Source organism: Anopheles stephensi, chromosome 3 (genome assembly GCF_013141755.1).
Source record: "Anopheles stephensi strain Indian chromosome 3, UCI_ANSTEP_V1.0, whole genome shotgun sequence".
In the NCBI taxonomy this organism is placed as follows: domain Eukaryota; kingdom Metazoa; phylum Arthropoda; class Insecta; order Diptera; family Culicidae; genus Anopheles; species Anopheles stephensi.
This window is the reverse complement of record NC_050203.1, coordinates 864,079-882,661: the sequence shown is the minus strand read 5'-3', so window position 1 is coordinate 882,661 and position 18,583 is coordinate 864,079. Positions and strand designations below refer to the sequence as shown.

Here is an 18,583-nt window from a genome sequence, read left to right as displayed (position 1 = left end):
TCGGCGAAGAGTGTAGAGGATGACAGGGAAGAGGGAATGGCGCAACGGGGCTACTTGCTGCCAAATAGTTACACCAGGAGGATGGTGTACAGACCGTGGCCTGAAGGACGTGTAGTGTGTAGCAATCATTAGTCCACACACCGGTATGAAATCAAACCCGTGCTAATAGATGACGCGGGTTTGGTCGGGATCGGGTTGATGCAACGGGCGGTCCGAGGATGGTGGTGGTGGTGGACATCGTCGACACCAGCTCATCATCAGGCGGCTTCTAGCCTCCATCAGGCGAAATATCATCAGCGTGAATTATTTTATTATTATTTTTAAACACTTCGGCCGGCTAGGGGACGGGGCCGCTTTTGGGGACACATTTGTCTGCCGCGAGATGGAAGATCGGTCGGTCAAATCAAAATCATGCTTCAGTTGCTCGAGATGAATAATAATGCTCTGGGAAATCAGTTCAGCAGCAGTTGTAGGAATTCTAGAATTTCTAGAGCCCTTGGATGATGAGCCGTCGGAAAAGTGAGGTCGTAAAGTTACGGGTCTCGCACATTCGCAAAGGGCGGAAACTGCTGACGCACTTCAGTTTAGTTTTATGATTGGCGACTGTCAAAGTGATCCTCGACCATCACGCGCCCATGAACTAGGCCCGTCTGTCATGCAATCTCCGCGTTGCGGATGCTCCGGTCCGGTGTATCACAGTCACTGGGACACAGCCGTTCCCTAGCCGAGAGCAATGAGGTAGAAACAAAAAAATACGCCACATGAGCATAGCGGTGAATTGTACTCCCAAGGGATTCAATTTCGTTGCCACGCTTTTAATCTCCTACCCCTGCCCATTCCCCAAGTTACATCTTTCTCTGCGACAGGTGCACGCGGATCTGAAGCTTAGAGCAATCACAATCGCGCACCAAAATGGCCGCCCGAAAGCGAATCTGTGTTTTGGGACACCCGCCACCGCCACTGTTGGAGCTTGTATCCTAGCACCACAGCTTCATCGCATCCTGCTCCAAGGTCGCGTACCTCACGGCGTGATGGGTCAGGCGTGATATTGGGGGTGTGGGTTGGGTGCTATCCGCGTGCCGTCTCCCTTTGCGCGGCCCAAAATCACAACACGTCAGGCGGGTAATAAATCTTCTATTTAATAGTTCACTTTTGATTGCACCTAAAATAATTACTACAATAGACTACGTCCGACAGCGTTGAATGCGGTGGCGTTCCCGCTAGGCTAAGAATAACATCTTCCACCCTTCCTCTGGGATTCGATGGGAGGGGGGGGGGGGAGCGGGAGGGACGGGTGACGCAGGAGCATCGGATGTTACCCCGCTGTCTTGCTGTCTTTACGGAAAAATGTCTGTGCGGATCTGAGCCGGTGCCCTTCCTCGATCAACACTTATTAATTCACGTCCGACTCGATGTCGGCAGATTCTTCGACCTGGTGGCGTGTCTGGGTTGGAGTGCGGTGTGTTTGTATGTGTGTTCGCGAGCGTGCTTGTTTGTTTAATATTTAGGAAGCGGTGTAATAATAGCCGGAGAGGCCGGCCAATGAAAGAAAAAATCAAAAAAAACAGTTCCCTCCCGTGGCGGCAAGAATATATGCCCAGTTCGCTAAAAATACACACAGAAATGTCCCCATCCTGTCAGGTTCTCCTTTTGCATAAGATCACATCGCGTCCTCGCCGAGGGAACGGCATTTTGCCCGATTGGCGTTTGATTTGCGAATTAAAAGGCGAATTTGACGTGACGGCGGAGGTATCGGGATGGAGTTGGACTGTGGTTGTGTGTCTGAGCATCACAAATACACGACAACAAGGTGTTACAGCGCCATTGCGAAAACGACGCGGTTTCGTTTCGGAGAACTCGCTTCAAACTGTTGCTGACTTGCTGAGCGATGGAGATCCTTAGCAGAACTACTGTGTGATACATTTTTACTATGCTAAAGTAACTCTTGACAGATTCAGAGCTCTGTTAAGCAGCTCGTGAGATGAAGCATTTCTTTATAGCCCATTATTATTATTAGTCTTTGCTAAACTTCAAATACAAGTCCAACTCTTTCGAAGACCAAGCCCACAATCCTTCCCCGATCAAGCCTCCAGCGTTTGCTACCCGGCGTTGACACAATTTCAACATTCATAAGTGACGCACGCCGGGTCGAAAATTCGGCCCGACGCGTCTTCTGCACACAGTCCACCTCAATCGTTTATGCACGCACGCGACAGAATCGTCCCAATTACCGTCGATCGAGGACGATTCATCATCGTGTCACTCACGGTGCGTCAACGGTGTTCCTTCGCTCGCTTGTTGGCGCACCATCGCGCACAGACGCAAGCCATTTGTGCCAGTGCACACCGCCACACCTAGCGAAAGCCTATGGTTGTACAGAAAAACCCTAACCTTAAAAATAATCCGGCGTAAAAACGGGGACGGTTCGTTTCGTATGGGAAGGATTTTCCACAAAGATGATTTTGGTAAGTTGGTTGATGGGAAGGTGCCGTTGAGGAAAATGTCCACGTGCTGCTGCCACTGCCCACCACCACCGCCACCAACGATGGACACGACTGTCGGTTGCTTCAACAAATTTTCAAAATAGCAATCTATCAACAATAGTTCGCCAACGAGCCGGAATGGTGGAATGATCCGCGACGGCAAACAAACGGTAGGGCAGGCTGTACGGATGCAAAACGAAGAAAAACTCCTGCCCGATCGTCAAAATGCATCCTGCAGTCCTTCGGGAGGAATGTGGTCAGGTCTAAGATGCTCCTCCCTCCGCCATCCCCAATGTCTCGAGTTTCCCCTGAACGATCGTCTGACTGTCTGCACATGCAAGGGTGGTGGCAGGGATAGATAGATGATTATTCATTTTTTCGCCCAGTTCCATTGCCAACGTACTCCGTGCAATAGTTATTGTTATGACTACGACCGCTTCCCCTTCACCGCAACCCCCCGCCCCAGGACACTTGCCGCAATCCGATCCGATTCGGCTTAGACCTTTTCCCTTGTGATGTGTCGCCGCCAGCGGCTTACACCGCAGCGAGAGTTGCGCCCGATGCACTTCTGCAAAGCGTTAAGCGCTAAAGAGGATAGTTTCGGTGCGCCATTTTGTCATCACAAAAGTAATCCCTCGGCTAGTCGCCATTGCGCGACCATGCGACAGACAGTACATGTCGTCGGTGGTCCGTTGCTGGTTAGCTCGAACAATTTAGAGACTTAGGGCAGAGTAGTGAGTTCAGAATTCGACCCAAGAACAAGTGAAACGTTCTGGCGATGCTATCGAGTGACAGTGTGATCGGAACCGTGTGTTCCCATTTTAGGTCTTCGACTCCGACAGGTGGTTTCGGCTGCAATCAACTCCCGTTATCACTATGTATTACTTCTTACCCATCAGTGCCGAAGTTTTAGCAGTGTCGTGTTGTTTGTTTTCCTTTCCTTAGAAGTTATCATGTTCTGTGGAGGTGCAGTTAAGAAGCAAAACAGATAATTTATGCACAGAAACGAAATATCGCGAGTGAAGACAACGCGTTTACAACGCGAGTGAAGACAACGCGTTTACCCATGGCTGGGACGAGTGCATCGCAAATGATACACACATAAAAACTCCGTCACCCGAGGTTCCCTTTTTAGTGCTGGTTCCATCCTCCAAAGCGATCACAAAATTGCGCAAAATTAGCTCCAAATTACACATCACGCCCGGCGGTGATCGTTTCGCATACTCAATCAGTTACCGTTACACGCGTGATTGAGTGACGGAGGTGCTGGTGGTGGACCTGATCATCGTAGCACTGGGGATCGTAGTGGTGGGGACGAACACGGTGACGACGACTGGAGCAAAAGCATCAAAAATGATAAGACAAAAGTCCGAAGACTACCATCTGGACGGGCCAGGACAGGGTGGTAACGGGGGCGGTGGGCCTGGTGGTGGAGAAGGACTCACATCTCCCGGGATGAAGCGCAAGAACGAGTCCACCTTTCGTCAGCTACAGAACGATGTGATGGGTAAGGCTCGCTCGACACTGAGCACGCTCGGCGACGTGTGGAAGACAAGCAAGAGCACACTGTCCGGCAGTGGTGGGACGTCATCCGGCGGTGGAGGACAGATGGCGGAACAGTATCACGATACCGGCGGTGGAGACGGTGGGTATGATGGGGGCGGCGGTGACATGCAGGGCGGAGTTGAAGCACAATTCTCCACACCTCCGCGAAGTCCGAAATCGACTAAAGACAAGAGCTCGCTTGATTTCTTCCTGTGGCCGAAGGGTAAGAGCAAAGATGGATCTTCCAAGAGCAGCCAGAAGAAGGATAAATCATCCAAAGGCCAACCGACGAGCGGGTACGGTGGGGACTATGAATCGGGCAGTTCGAAATCTCGCGGAACCAAAGAACCGTCGGGCACGGGTACGATCCGCAAGCCCGGACCTGGGCCTGGAGGATCTCGTGGAGCTCCGCCGAACCATCATCAGCAGCAACCCATCACTTCCAACACCCAACAACATTACCAGCATTCGTCGAGGGCGATGAAATATCGGTACGATTACCCAGACGCCCCCGGTCAAGACTTCCGACAGCGGTCACTGGACGAAACGAGTGAGTACAGCAGATCGATGGAGGACAACATGACGTATGTAGGTCGTGACGATCAAGGAGGCTCTTCCTCTGATCGGTACGGTGAATACTACTCCGATAGTAAAGGACGACCCAAGTCATACAACGAGAAGTATTCCTCCCAGTACTATGACTACTCGCCGGGAGGCTACGATCACCAGCATCCGTCATCCTCCCGATCCCATACACGATCTCATCAACGAAATGCGTACGACTACGATGACCAGGAGGACCAAGATGATCTCGATATGCCGTCCAATCAGGGACAGGGAGCAGGTACCAGCTCGACCACCGCTAGTCAATCGAATTTACGCAAATCCACTGGATCCGGCGGTCCGTCTGGCAACTCCAACACCTCTTCCAACGTAGCCGCTTCCCCACCCGTCCAAAAGCACATCCTATTCAACGAAGAAAACGACATTCTCTACTTCAAAGAGAACCAACGCCCGTCAAAGACAAAATCCCTCAACGATCACCAAAGCCGGACGGATAAGCAACAGCAGCTACATTCAGGGACCGCGAGGACCCCCCAAATCTGCGTCCTTATCCCAAAGATGGACACCATCACCATCATCCCCATCTCCAACAGCAGCAGCAACAACTGTCCCCAACGCAACCACTCCAACCAGCCCCATCCGCACTGCGCAAAGTATCTCGTGACGAACGACAGCAGCACCAGCAGCAGCAACAACAACAGCAACAGCAACCTCCCCAACAACGGTCAGCTCCAACGACTCCCTCCTCCGTGAACGAACCAACGAACATTATACGAGCGACGTTAAAGTTGGAAAAGCTTTCCAGTACCGGTGCACCGCTCGGGAGCTCTGAGCAACAGCAACAACAGCAGCAGCAGCAGCAATCGGAGTCTCCCAAGCCGAAGGGAATCCAGAAGCAGTTTAGCACGATTGTCAATCTCCCCCGGGGAATGAGCAGCACCTTGCCACGTGGCGGTGCCATCGAGTACGGTTCCAAAGCCGAAAGTCGTACGGGTACGATCCCAGAAGAATCTACCGTTGGCGGAGATGGTGAGAAGCGCACAACGGGACGGAAGATTTGCTTCCAGGACGAACCAGTGGACGTGAGCGAACGTGTCAAGTGTCAAACCTTGCCTCGTACTGCAGGCCGCAGTTCCGTACGGACGTCGACGATCAAGTCCACCACGGAACCGAACATCGATCCCAGTGTGAACGAATACTTGGACACGGACATGACCCTACCGCGCAGCGGGAGTCTTGATTCGGACCTAGAGGTAACTTGGTGCATTGCGTTATCTGTTTGTCGTGTTCCACGTTTTCCTTGGTAGCTTACACGTTGTGTACACAGTTCGATAAAAGAAGGCCTAACATTGCATCTCTGTTTTCCTATGTCCACAGTCACAAGCCATGCGGATTGTTCGAACCGTTGGCCAAGCATTCGAAGTGTGCCACAAGCTGACCATACAGGACAGCGGAGACAACCTCGGTGACGATCACTCCGAACTGTCACCGTGCGATGTTTCCGAACAGGATCGGTGCTCGGATCGTATAAGCGAGGACGACGAAATTAAAAAAGGTAAGTCACACCCATTCACTGCGCCCCATCTGTTACTTCGCACACACCGAAATGAAGAGCCCTATAATGTCTTTCGGGGAGCAGTTACGATACTGAGAACCGGGAATCAATATTTAACTACCGATTGCGGAGTCAAAAACAGATTGCACCAATATCCGGACCACCATCCGGAAAGCCAGGCTCGCCCAAGCTTTTCAATGAAAATTTTCTTTCGGCACGTATCATGAAGATACAGATTCATTTCGCGTTTTGTTTGGGCGCCCGGAGCGCTTCATAATGGCGTCGGTTACCGTTTCCGTTGCGCTCGCTGCGGCTCGATTATACTAATCGAAAGCAGCAGGAGCAGTGTAGCAACAACGCACCTCCTTTCCCAGAGTTTGGGTTCCGGAACAAACAGATCCACAAATCGTTATCCTGAGCCTGTGGCAGTGTCGACTTGGAGCTTTAATTAAATTTGCACACCCTCCTGCACACACACACACACAGGGAAGGTTGGTCGTACCCGAGAACTTTCATCGCGCGTTCTTCTGGACACGGTGGTCTATCCGGTACGAGGCATTGGGGATTCTTGATATTGCTTCATCCAGCGCTTGTCAGCTGGAGCTGCCACAGCACCGAGCCTTCCATTTTTTCCTAGCGCTTTTCGAAACGGATTCGAAATGTAATGCCCTTGGAAGAGACGGGAATGGTTTTAACGCTCCGTTCGGTTCCCATTCGCCCGGAACAGACTGCGCACAGCCATCATCAAAGAACAACTCGGGCCTCTGACACTTCAAATGATTTCATCAAAAAAGTAGCGACTCGGTACCCGTCTGCAGTGAATTGATTAGAATTCTTTCACAATATTACGCGACATAATTTAGTCCCCGTGGGCTTTGGGTTTGCATCAGACGGAGCCTTCGGGGGTGCGTACGGACAGGATACCAAGAGGAAAGAAAACGAAGCAATCATTCGAGTTTGCTGCGATGCCTAGGTTAAGGCGTTCATATCTAACGCCTCGCTCGGAAACAGTGCCATCAGCGAGCTTTATTTTTGCACTGTAGAAGCATCATAGGTCGCGGATAAAAGGAAGTCTTCACCAAGCACAGCGGCTTGTCGTTCGTCTCGGTGGACCGTGGATTGCTGTTGTTTCTTCATCTGGCTTTACTTTCGGACGAGCGAGCGAAGGCGTTCGCAGTCCAATTTCGCGTCCTTGCTGCTTGGTTCATTTAACACGTCCGGCGTCCGTGCAATCGTTGCGGGCTCGAAGAATGGAAACTTTCCCATTTCCCCCGCAATGTTGCGTGTGTTGTTTTCCACCATCTTCTTCGTGTGCGCACGTTCCATCAGTATCGAACATCGGGAAAATAAATCTCGACAAGTCATCGCTTCAAATTAAACTTTATCCCGCGCGCGTTGGCTTTCCCTTTTTTTTTTTTTGGGCTGGTATTTCGTTGGTTTCGCCACCTAGTTGCTACGTGTTCGCGTCACCTTCTGTTCGTATCGTTTGTTTCTGTGCTCTTTTTTCCTTTGGTTTTACGCCAAAAGCATTCAACATCTAGGGACCAGAGAGGTGAAGGGTCTCCAGTACCTCATCTTGGACGGCTTAGTTCTTTTCCGATTGTAGCGCGGTTGTGCGGATTTTGCTTTATTTATTTACTTTTTTGCGTTCGTTAGCCAGTTTGCGCTTAGTTTGACGACTGGCAAGAACCGACGAGCAAGCACCTTTTGCTTCAACTTCTTTGCCAAACAAAGCGCCACGCACGCACAGCGCCCTCTAATGTTCCGGATATGAGAAGGATGTTTGGTCGGACGGTGTAGAGCAGACCGAGCGTGCGGAAGTTCCTTTTCGGAAGAATCGTAACGAGGTACGTCGGACTCTGTTCCGTTGCAATGTTGAAAGAGGGTACCCGTCGAGTCGAGAACGATTGCGTTACGTGTTTCAATTGATGTGTGGGAGTTTGAAATCTATACCCTGACAGCGAAGACAAACCTGAGTGCGAGGCAAAAGGTGCGGAACTCGTACACAAACTCACATAATTATGTTGCCCGACTTGGCTGCGCCGTGCGAGTCCTTCCTGCCCAAGGGTACGGAAATCGAGCCTGGGCTCAGGAGTGCCGGAGCTTTCATTTGCTTTTAAAATATTCTCGCATCGTCAGACGGCACGTGGACGTGGCATGTGAGCGTGAGCGAATTATCGCCCACCGAAGAATCCTTGCAAGGAGCGCAAGAGAGGCCTGCCTTTGCAAATAAAGAAAAGAATCCTTGGTTCGGTGAACGCCACCAGAACGTTTGCGGCTACTACGCTGGGAAAGGATCCGATTCGTCGGGCACCGAGAGTAAGTCGGGAAGTCGGACAACACCGAACCGGATCGGTGTATAAAGGGCGGAAATGGCTTCTTTCGTTGGTGTGATTGAAACGAGAGTCTCGTTTCCTACCTCGTTTTTTGTTGAATAAATAAACCGTCACGTACAGCTGTGCAGCAGTAGCAGTAGCACGAGAGCAGTAGTAGCAGCAGCATCACTAACTGTATCAGCGATAGGATGGACAAAACAAAAAAAAAATGGGAAAAGAAAATGAAAACCGTCAGCAGTAATATCTTACCATTAAGCCAACTTCCACAAACGCCATATACTATCACTCATTCGCTCTGTTTTTCCTTCTCGCCCTCGATGCTTCCCTTCGCCAAAGGCCCAGTTGCGCGAAAATCCGTCCAAAATAAAAAAGAAAAACCTTGTCCATCCGATCCACGCGTCCACGAGACGAAATTCCCATTCCATCTCATTCCACCGCGCAGCAGAGAGCGGAACAGATTGTGTTTATTTTCTTACAATCCACTCCCTTCGCCGCCTGCTCCACCTTCCTCTCGTTTTTTCCCCAGACTCGCCCCATAAGATCTCTTTCCAAACAGATGTGCGACTGGCCGGAACTGTTGCGAGCCAATTCCTCGCGCATCCACACCCGGCTACACCGAGTTGCGGAGTCGATGAGATTGGCCACTGATCTGATTTACAATATCAAAATAAAATTCACAAAACCGAATTATTATTGTTTACGTTGGTGATTAATTGCTGGTTCGATCGGTTACGCTGGTCAAATAAATCACTGCTGCTCTTCGCAAATGGCACAGGTTCGATTCTCGTCTCACTCTCTCTCGCTTTGGCTGCCTTCTTCGTGCTTAAACACTCTCCTTCCAGCCTGCTTGGATGTATGTGTGTGGCACACGTTTGAGCGGAAATGAGAGTCGGGTTTTATGGGGAGACGGCGCGACGATCGACGAGACCAGAAATTTGTGTGAAAATTCAAACGTTCCGTACCACGCATCAACTGAACCGTATGATTGACGGGAAAAGAGAGTGAGAGAGAGGGAGAGGGGGAGGGCAGGGAGGCATGAAAGGTAAGGGGAAGTTCTTTTTCCCTCTTCTTGTTGTGGAACCGCCAAACCGGACGCGCCAAAGTCGATGAGGCGTTAATGGTTGATTGATTAAACAGTGGACAGCAGCAGCAGCAGCAGCTTCGTCCATCATCAACAACACGTACACCCCGGGAGGAAGAAGAAATCTTCATCGGCCAAAAAGCACTCAATCACCGGGCCTAATACCTTTGCTCGCCTTTTTTTATATGATCACACCACATCATTCACGGTGACTGATCCGTCGATCGTGTGCTTCTTCAATTAAAAAGTCGCTACGATCGTGTGCTGTGATGTCGCGGTCTGCTTCGAGTCGAATTTTGTCTGTCAAACGAACGTCACATTGCACCGTAGCGGTGGTGTATGTGTGTGTGTGTGTGTATGAAAAACGCAAACACACATCCCGAAAGGTCTCGCGCAAAGTGCGTCCTCGTCAAGGCATCAGTTTCACCCGCTTTTCCCTCCCATTCTCCATCGACCTCCTCCCTCCCCCACACGAGACGCGTCGTCCTCTGCTCAAGGTGCACAATGACGTCAGAGAGGACAACCGACCACTGCGTGTGTGCGTGCTTGTGTTGGTTGGAGCGTTGCTGTATCCACCTACATGATCTTCGCGCTGTCGGATCCAATCGGGGACATGTAAATGAAACATGCTGGCCACATGTGGGGGTCTGTCAACATGGCGTCACGCAACCAGGGCCACGTGGCCGTTGGTGATTGAGTGCAGAAGATCGCGGTTCACGAGATCAATCCTCGTGATCGATGGGTAAACCGGCGGACAACAATTGGGTGTTTGCGGGGGAGGTCTTGCTTATCGATAACCATTTTCTTCTGCCACCCACAGAGCGAGTGGGTGGATCCCAGACACACACACACACACCCACACCTATATTTTAGAAACATTTTCAAAAAGAAAAACGTGACTTTGATTTGCCATCAATTATGCCGATCTCCCGTTGACCAAGTCCCCAGTCGCACAGTCGGGCTAACATCAATCGATGCGACTTTCCCGCGACTGGCGTGCAACTTTTTGAAGCCCGAATGTATAAACAACATGTCATTTAAGAGCAAATTGAATCGTTTTTCTTTCCCACCAGTGTCCGACCATCTCGGTTCGGCATTCTTCTGTGGTGGCCACACCACACCACCGGCTTTCCTGGTGCGTTGTTTTTAATTAGTGTATCTTTTTCACAATTTTTCCACCACACCTTTGCTCGCCTGCCACCCTTCAAAGGGAAGAGTGATGGAAAGGCTTTTTTGGAAAAGCATATTTACTTCGGCGGACGCGTGTGGACCCATTTCAATCTGATCCGGCGTATTTTGATGATTACGTTTTCATTTGCGACTGTAGCTCGACGCGTGAGTTTTCCTGTTACGCTTGTTACGCTTTTTCGGTTTGGTTTGGTTTGGACCTCGCTATCCGGAGGGGAAATTAAATTGATGTTACCAGCATTCAGCGACAGACAGCTTGGAGCAGAAGCAACGGCAAAAAAACGCGCCATTTTCCATCAACGTTCTTGGGGGAGCGGAAAATTAAGAAGGAAGGGAAGCATTTCAAGGAGGGGGGAGGATGGGCAAGGAAAACAGCAGTCAGAACGAACGGCTGGCGCGATACGATTAATGTGCGAATAGACGAGACAAAGCGAACACACGAGCGAGCGCGCGCGGCTTCAATGAAGGTGGTCTTTAATATTGCCACGTTCAATATTAGTACTTGCGAAGTGATTGGTTTGCATGTGTTTGTTTTTCGCGGGGCCGGAAAATATGATGCTGAGTTTTTGATTTTTCCCACCTCCTTCTTGAAACTATTAAATGGCAATTGGCTTCCACTGCGCCGGAGTGGACGCTCAAGACAAAACACAAATTTGCTGCAAATCTCTGTGCCCTGCGAGGCCATGTTCTGCTGTCGAAGGAAGATTTTTCATTTGCTCCTGTACTTCCTTGCACTACCGGCGCGCACTGCCCTACGACAGCATGCACTTTTTGTCCCGCTTGCCAAAAGCGGGACTGCGCGGAGCCATCTATTCTTTGCCATCTTTGATCAATCGGCTGTCAGCAAAATTGTTGCACACCGTTGTCGTTCTATCCCCGGGGCGGTGATGCCGCCCTTCCATAGGTGGACACCTGCTGCCAAGCCGAGGTTTACGGGGAGCACCCGATTGTGGTAATCCGCGCTCCAACGGTTTGACCATGACAGACAGTGACGTTTGCGGTGAGCACAACGATCCTCCTGCTCCCGGCCCGGTACCGGTGGACATGGTCAACGACTGAACCAGCTGTCCAAACTCGTTCGACAGTGTAATCTATCTCCCGGCAGGGCTAAAAGGGTCTCGGATACGTGCAAGCGCACGGTAGGTGGTTCGATGGGTGGGTCTAAATATAGCCGGCTTTCGTCTCTTGCCGTCTCCTGCTGCTCGTCCCATCCCACCCAGACACCAGAAAGGGCCCACCGCCGCCTGTGTACGCCGGTAAAAATTGCGGGCAAAACTGTATTAAAACCATCGCACCGTGTTTTCCATCGTCGCACATCGGGGGTTAACCGCCACGTTCAGTTGAAAGTTACCCAATCCATCCGGTAGCCCACTGACGACGACGTCGAACGGGAACGGGCGACACCTCAAATAGCTGACCCTGAAGCTGATTGCGCTCCGGGAGAGTTCAAAGCAAGATTCCAAATCTAATCGGTAAAGCGAATTCTTGCTTTGATTGCTGCATCCTCAAGCCATCCGGGATAGAGAATGCATCGCAAAGTGCAATGTCGGAAACCATCGTCAAGGAATGCAATCAACTACTCGTCTGCGGGGTTTTGAACTCGGCGAGGATTTCCATAATCTCTCCCACCCCCACGCCCACCACTTCGGGGGCGCACCAGATAAATACCATTATCGCTAGAGGGAACAGGCAGCAATGGTTCGTTCTAATAAATTATCGATTAATTCCAGATCCGGCGATAGCGTCACACCACGATTCGCCCCGTTTGACACGACCGGACCATCTGGATCTGGCCCTGTTGGCTCCGGTACCATCATCTCCAGCCGCCACCAGCAGTACCAGTCTGCAGCGATCGTCCACAGCACAGGTAAGTTGTATGTGTGTGTGTTTGTGATGAAATGTGCAAAATACTTCCAGAAGAGCTTTTAATTGCTGCTAAAAGCAAAGGAATCGGGCTGGTGTTCTTGTTGAACGGTACCGCATTGGGGAATTTCAACAGTTGGTGCCAGCTGTTTTTGGAAGTTTCAAACAGCATGAAATTCGTAACGACAAAGCTCGTCAAGAATCGTCTTAGAATGTTTCTGCTTGAATTGAAGCGAAAAAAGGAATTGAGATACTTATGTCCTTCCCTGTCTTTTTTGCTAAGACCTTTTTCAAAACTTTGGTGAAAGGAAATTCTTCATGTTGAAGACTCCTTGCACTAATTAAAGCAACAATTATTGTATTTTTGGATACATGTTTTTAAAAAACTGTTTAACATGCAAATAAAATTAAAGAGCAACGTCCACTTAGCAATCAATGCGTGATTTTAAGCTTCAGAACTGACAGTTTCTATACTTCAGAACTGCTTGTTATTGCCTAAAAATCCCTTATTGCCCAAAAAGATAAAATAAACAATCCTCTTGGCGTCTCTCTAGGTATTTTACGAATCAGAATTCTAGTAATTCAATATAAATGTCCGCAATTATCGATTTCTAAATACAAACACCTTTCCTTTACTAATGTTCTAAAACTTATGTCAGGAGCACTTAAAAACTTCGCCGCGAAGTTAAAGTTGGCGAAGTTTATTTTTAATGTAGTTTAAAGCACAATTAATCTATGGTCTAGGCAAGTCTAGCCTCCGACCGGACCGTTTTCAAATTTAACTGATTGAAATGGAATGCAAACATCATTAATCGTTTCCCGAAAAGTTGATTGATGAATCGATCCATCTCTCTACCCCCATGACTCTCTTTGCCCCTTTCCCCTCCTTTCATGCCATCCACTGACAGGAGCCAATCGAAACACGCGCTTCATTATGGGTGGTCCGGCGCAACAACAAAAAAACGGAAGCTGGTCGGCGGTGGTGTGTAGGTTCATCACTTCCGCCACCGATGATGCTATTTGTTTTGGCGGTCCCGTTTTTGCATCTTCCCCGCCCGAGTTCAATATTAGCCAGATTATCCCGACAAAACCAAATCCATCCGCTATCAGACGTAAGACGCAGACACACAGACACACAACACAAAGGAACACGCAGCAGCTCAACAAAAAGTAAAGCGTTGGTTCGAAAATTGTTCGTAATACAATTTCACGCATCGATGATGCACGATGTTTGCATGGCTGACGCTCTTCCTGTGTGTGTGTGTGTGTGTGCCTACGTTGGTGGACCGTCGTCGTCCAAAGAAAGTTTTAAAAAAAGGTATACCACTCCTCCTACATTATTGCCAGAGACCGCTTTTCGGTGCTACTGACATTAGTTTGTGCTTCCCTTTTTTCTACTTCGCCGGGACGCTGGACGAACAAGTTTTGTGCTCTACAGGATGATACAACACACCCTGCGAAGGAATAGACATTTTCACAAAATATAATTTTGCACTTCACTTGACACTTGCTCGCATCCACACACACACACGTACATGTCCTTATTGAGGAAAAATTGGAAGGAATCTCCTTCCGTAAACGTCAAAAAACCTCAGCCCAGACCCACACCCACGGTGGCGTTGTCCCATTGGTCTCGCCTCGCAAGCGGATACACTTATGCACGATATGCTTATGTATTTACATTTGCCCAGCTCGTCGGAAGATAATTAGATTTCCCACTGCTAATGCGCGTCCGCCGTCCCACTCTATCTCCTCGGCACTCCCTCCCTTCGGTACCCCAGTTCTGTTGACAGTTTGGCACGACAAAAGTTTGGAGTGCCGGTGTTTCTTTGCTGGCGTTTTTTTTTTATTCTGTTTTGCTTGCTGGGCTCCTCCTCCTCCTGGGTGTTCCATAATAAAATTTAGCTTAGAAAGGACGCCTTTTACGGTTCCATAGAAATAGGACCATGGGTGGAACTTTGCGCCGTGTGTTTGGTTTGGTGTCGGAAGGGAATGGTCGGAAGTGGCGGGAGAATTTTAATTGCTTATGGGAGCGTATAGCTCCCACCCCGAGGAGCGCGAGGACACGCGATAATATTTCGAGATTGGGGATGCTTTTCGTAAAGCATATGGAGTGAAAGAGATCGCAGCACAGCCGTGAGAACGAGAACGAAGGAGCGAAAGCTTGTCCCGGCAACGAGCAGTAAAGTGATGGCACCTTGTATTTAATCTTAAACAAGCGTCAAGAATGTGGAACCGACCGGGACATTGGCGGTGAAGCATTTGGGGACGGTTGCGAGCGCCATAAATAAAACCTTTTTCACAACAGACTGTTTGTTGTGTTGTGTCGGTGGAAAGGCGTGGAGACAACCGGATAGGAAAATGTGGAGTTGAAAGAAGGGGGGGGGGAGGGATGTTTTTCGGAGAACTTTTGAAACAAAAGGACACTTCAGGGGGATCGATGATGTGCAACGGGGAAATATAAACGAATTTTCAAACGTCGTTCCTTGCCCAAAACTCTGACGTTTCTGATCTTCCTTTTTCCTAACCAGCTTCTCCAGAACGTACTGCAGCAGGGAATTTTCTACTCTTGTTTGATATCTCTTTTTCCTTGGCACTGCTTTTATCTTCCAAAAGATGACGTACAGCAAGTAATGAACGGTGTAAAACATTACATTCATCCTGTAACACTTAAGGTGTTGTTTTATATGATCGAGCTGTCATGTTGAGCAGAGTTTGATGGTCGTTTGATCTTAAGACTTTTATGTTGAACAAAATCGACTAGAAAGCGTCGCAATTAACAAGCCATAGTGACTAAATGTAAAGGGCCAATTATGAAGATCTAACGGCCTACGCCTTTAAGTGGCCTGTAACACTTTACCATCAGTCGCTTTATACAGCATTACCCAGGGCAACGGCCCCAGTTTTTTCTCGGTAGTCCTCCAGCAAGCGTGCCATTGAGCACCAGTGACGACGCTCAATTTTAATCGAATCGTTGATTAGATTATTGGTTTTCTCACAAAATACGCCACTCCAGACAGTAAGGCGCGCCCTCGTACTGTCAACCTGTTACCAGTTAATGCGAAATCACTGCCGGAACTGGCGCCCAACCCTGAACCGGAGAGTTCCTTCATCATTTAACCTTCCATTGGCCCGGCAGTAACGATTCGACACGTCCCGATTCTAGAGCTCTCTCGCTAAACTCATTCTTCCCTTCCCATTTGATTGCAGGAAAAGGAACCGCCCGAAGCAGTGGGATCATCATCGTTGGCCAAATCCTCCCCGCTGTCGGCATCGCGCGAAATGACGAACCTGCGGGACCAGCTCGATCAGCAGCAGCAACAAACGCGCCAAGTGCTCGCCCAGTTGATGCTCGTTCGTGAGCAGCTAATCTCGGAAACGAACGCCCGCATGGAGGCCCAGGTAAGGCGCGGGGACCAAAGCAAATTACGATAATTTGTGCCCAGCATCTCACCGCCGCTTGTAACACAAACCGTACCCGGGTGCGTTCCTTCTCTCCGTTCCAGGCACGTATCCAGCAGCTGCTGCAGCAAAATCGTGAGCTATTAGAGCACATTGCATCCCTCGGTGGCTATCACGAACCGGACCGACCGGGACTGTCGGCTACCGCCATCGGTATCGCACCTCAGGTATGTTTTCCCGACCGACCGCTACCGCAGGCCAACCCGGGGCGGGAAGTAAATTTTTCTCTGCTCGGACGGTTTGCGCCTTTTCGTGAGTGTTTCCCTGTGTTTGTGTTCTTGTGTTGTTGTCTTCTAATTGCCGCCCAACACTTTTCCTGCTGGCTGCTGCCGCCGATACTGCTGGCAATACCGTCGTAAGTGCCGTCGGCTTGCGTTATGCGCGTTGTTTGTGTAGTTTTACGCCCCTTTTTCCAGGTCGTGCGGTGAGTGCTGTAGTCACGAAAAACATTCATCTCGCTCAATAGCAGACCAACGAGCGTAGGATAATCATCGATCGTACCGCCACTAATCCCGCTTACCGTTCCGATTTCGGGCGATACATACTTTACCCTGCTTCATCCGGATGTTGTTTTTCGATCACCTCCCGATGAGAAAAGGGAAAAACATCATCCAAAGCGCCTAAAGTTATGCAATCTCAAAGCGAGCGACTAACAGAGCATCTTTAGCTTGCTTGTGTTTAGCGAGATCTTCTGAGCGTGTTTGTGTGTGTGTGTGTGTTTGGGTGTTTGTGTATAACCGATTGATCGATGCTGATGATATAGCCTGCAAGCTAACACGATTCCACGACCGTGGTGCTCGCGCTCTCTCGCTCTCTCTCCCTCTCTGTCACACAATCCGTTGTTGGGAACAGTACTCAGGTAAGTTTCAAACGCTTCACCGGTGCCCTTTTGCGCACACAAGCCGTCAACCTTTTCTTCCGTTTATTCGCTGTCCCCGGTGGCACTAACATGGTATACGTTTCCTCCATTTCAGTTTTCCTACCTGCAGCAGCAACAACAGCAGCAACAGCAGCAGCAACAGCAACAACAGCAACAGCAACAACAACAGCAACAATTGACTGAACTGTTAAATCTCGGTGCGGCGGGCCTGAACTTCACGCCTGCCCTACAGCAACTGCACAAACTGCAATCGTTGGCGGGTTTGGTCGCCGGGACAACACCCACCGCAGCCACCAACCCCCTAGCCGCCCAGCAGGAACTGTACAAGCTGAACCAAACACTTCTGACACAGCTTTCGGGCGGTGGCTTTCCCGGCCCATTCTATCCCGGTGCCATTCCGACCAGCATCGCCACGACCGGTGTCACGCCGGGTGGTGTAGCCGCAGCAGCAAACTTTATGTTCACCAACCCGAATGCGGCTGCGTACGGGGAGTGGGCTGGGCGGAGGTGCCTCCGCCAGCAAACCACCGTCTGCAGATAGTTCCAGCAAGAATTCACCGACGGCAACTTCGTCCGGATCGGGAAGACTTATCGGTGGGGGAGGCTTTCTAGCGGACACTGGTCAACGCTCGAACCGTCCGTCTTATGCGTCCTCCACTTCGACCCTGTTCGATGAGCTTCGGTTGGCCCGCAGTCTGGAGAAGGGGATGGAATCGCTCCGGCTGGATGATGATGGGTCGAGCCCATTCATCAAGCCACTGTCGCAGGTCGGCACGCTTACCACAATCGATCCGGACGGCAAGGTGAAAGTGGTGGTCCCGGTGAATCCCGGCGAGCAGATGGGCTGCACAACTAGTCACTCACAGCAGCAGCAGCAGCAGCAGCAGCAGCAACAGTTAGACATTCCGGCGGTCGGACCAAGCCGGAAGTCGGCCTCCTTTTCCGAGCTACCGACGGGGACAGCGAGCGGGAGTTCGGGCGGCACTAGCGGCACGGCAAGCCAGGAAGGTAGCACCCGGAACGTTTCGATACTAAAGGATACATCGCGCAGCAAGACATCCATTCCGAGCCTGGTCACGCTGAAGGTAACGGACGAGAGCGGTACCACGGTGACGAGGAAGCTACCGGCGACGCCCAGCTTCATCACACGCAGCACCAGTGAGAAGGTGCCGAACCGCAGCCAGATCATGAGCCAGGTCCAGCGCACCCAGTGGGCCCGTCACACCACCAAGTGAAGCTGTGTGAGAGGCGAGAAGCCAGCCAGCAATCGAGTCCCCGGAACCACAAATTCTCGTTTACAACATACTCTCCGCCAGTGTCGGCTTCTGTAATCTAATAGCGTGTAATTATGTCGACACATTGACCCTCACGCCGCAACTAGAAGAAAATGGCCTCCGTAAGGCATCGTCGGAAGCGTACGCGTCGCGTCGGGAGAAAGAAAACGGAGCCAGAAGTACTTGTAAATATTAGCAACAATTTCAAATTGAACGCTCATGATGACATATAAACGGTGATGGTAATGATGATTAGCAAATAAAGGTTCAAGGTTAATTTAACAAAAAAGCTTCTCCCCCTCGAAGTACGGCCAAAAGGGCAACGTGGTGTTTTGGCTTTTCAAGATTTGCT

General features: G+C 50.2%; 2 protein-coding genes across 2 annotated transcripts in view; one reads left to right on the top strand and one right to left on the bottom strand.

Moving 5' to 3' along the window:
- LOC118512048 (CLIP-associating protein) overlaps nt 1-18,583 on the bottom strand; it is a 98,773-nt gene that overhangs the window by 71,312 nt on the left and 8,878 nt on the right. The gene's annotated exons all lie outside the window — the stretch shown is intronic.
- Nucleotides 1,786-18,520, top strand: LOC118512121 (protein bunched, class 2/F/G isoform). Its single transcript, XM_036056099.1, is given in 8 exon segments — nt 1,786-5,345; nt 5,348-5,845; nt 5,970-6,147; nt 12,483-12,619; nt 15,826-16,017; nt 16,122-16,244; nt 17,052-17,459; nt 17,461-18,520. Coding segments are annotated over 8 exon segments (3,777 nt in total). The 5' UTR covers nt 1,786-3,836; the 3' UTR covers nt 18,193-18,520.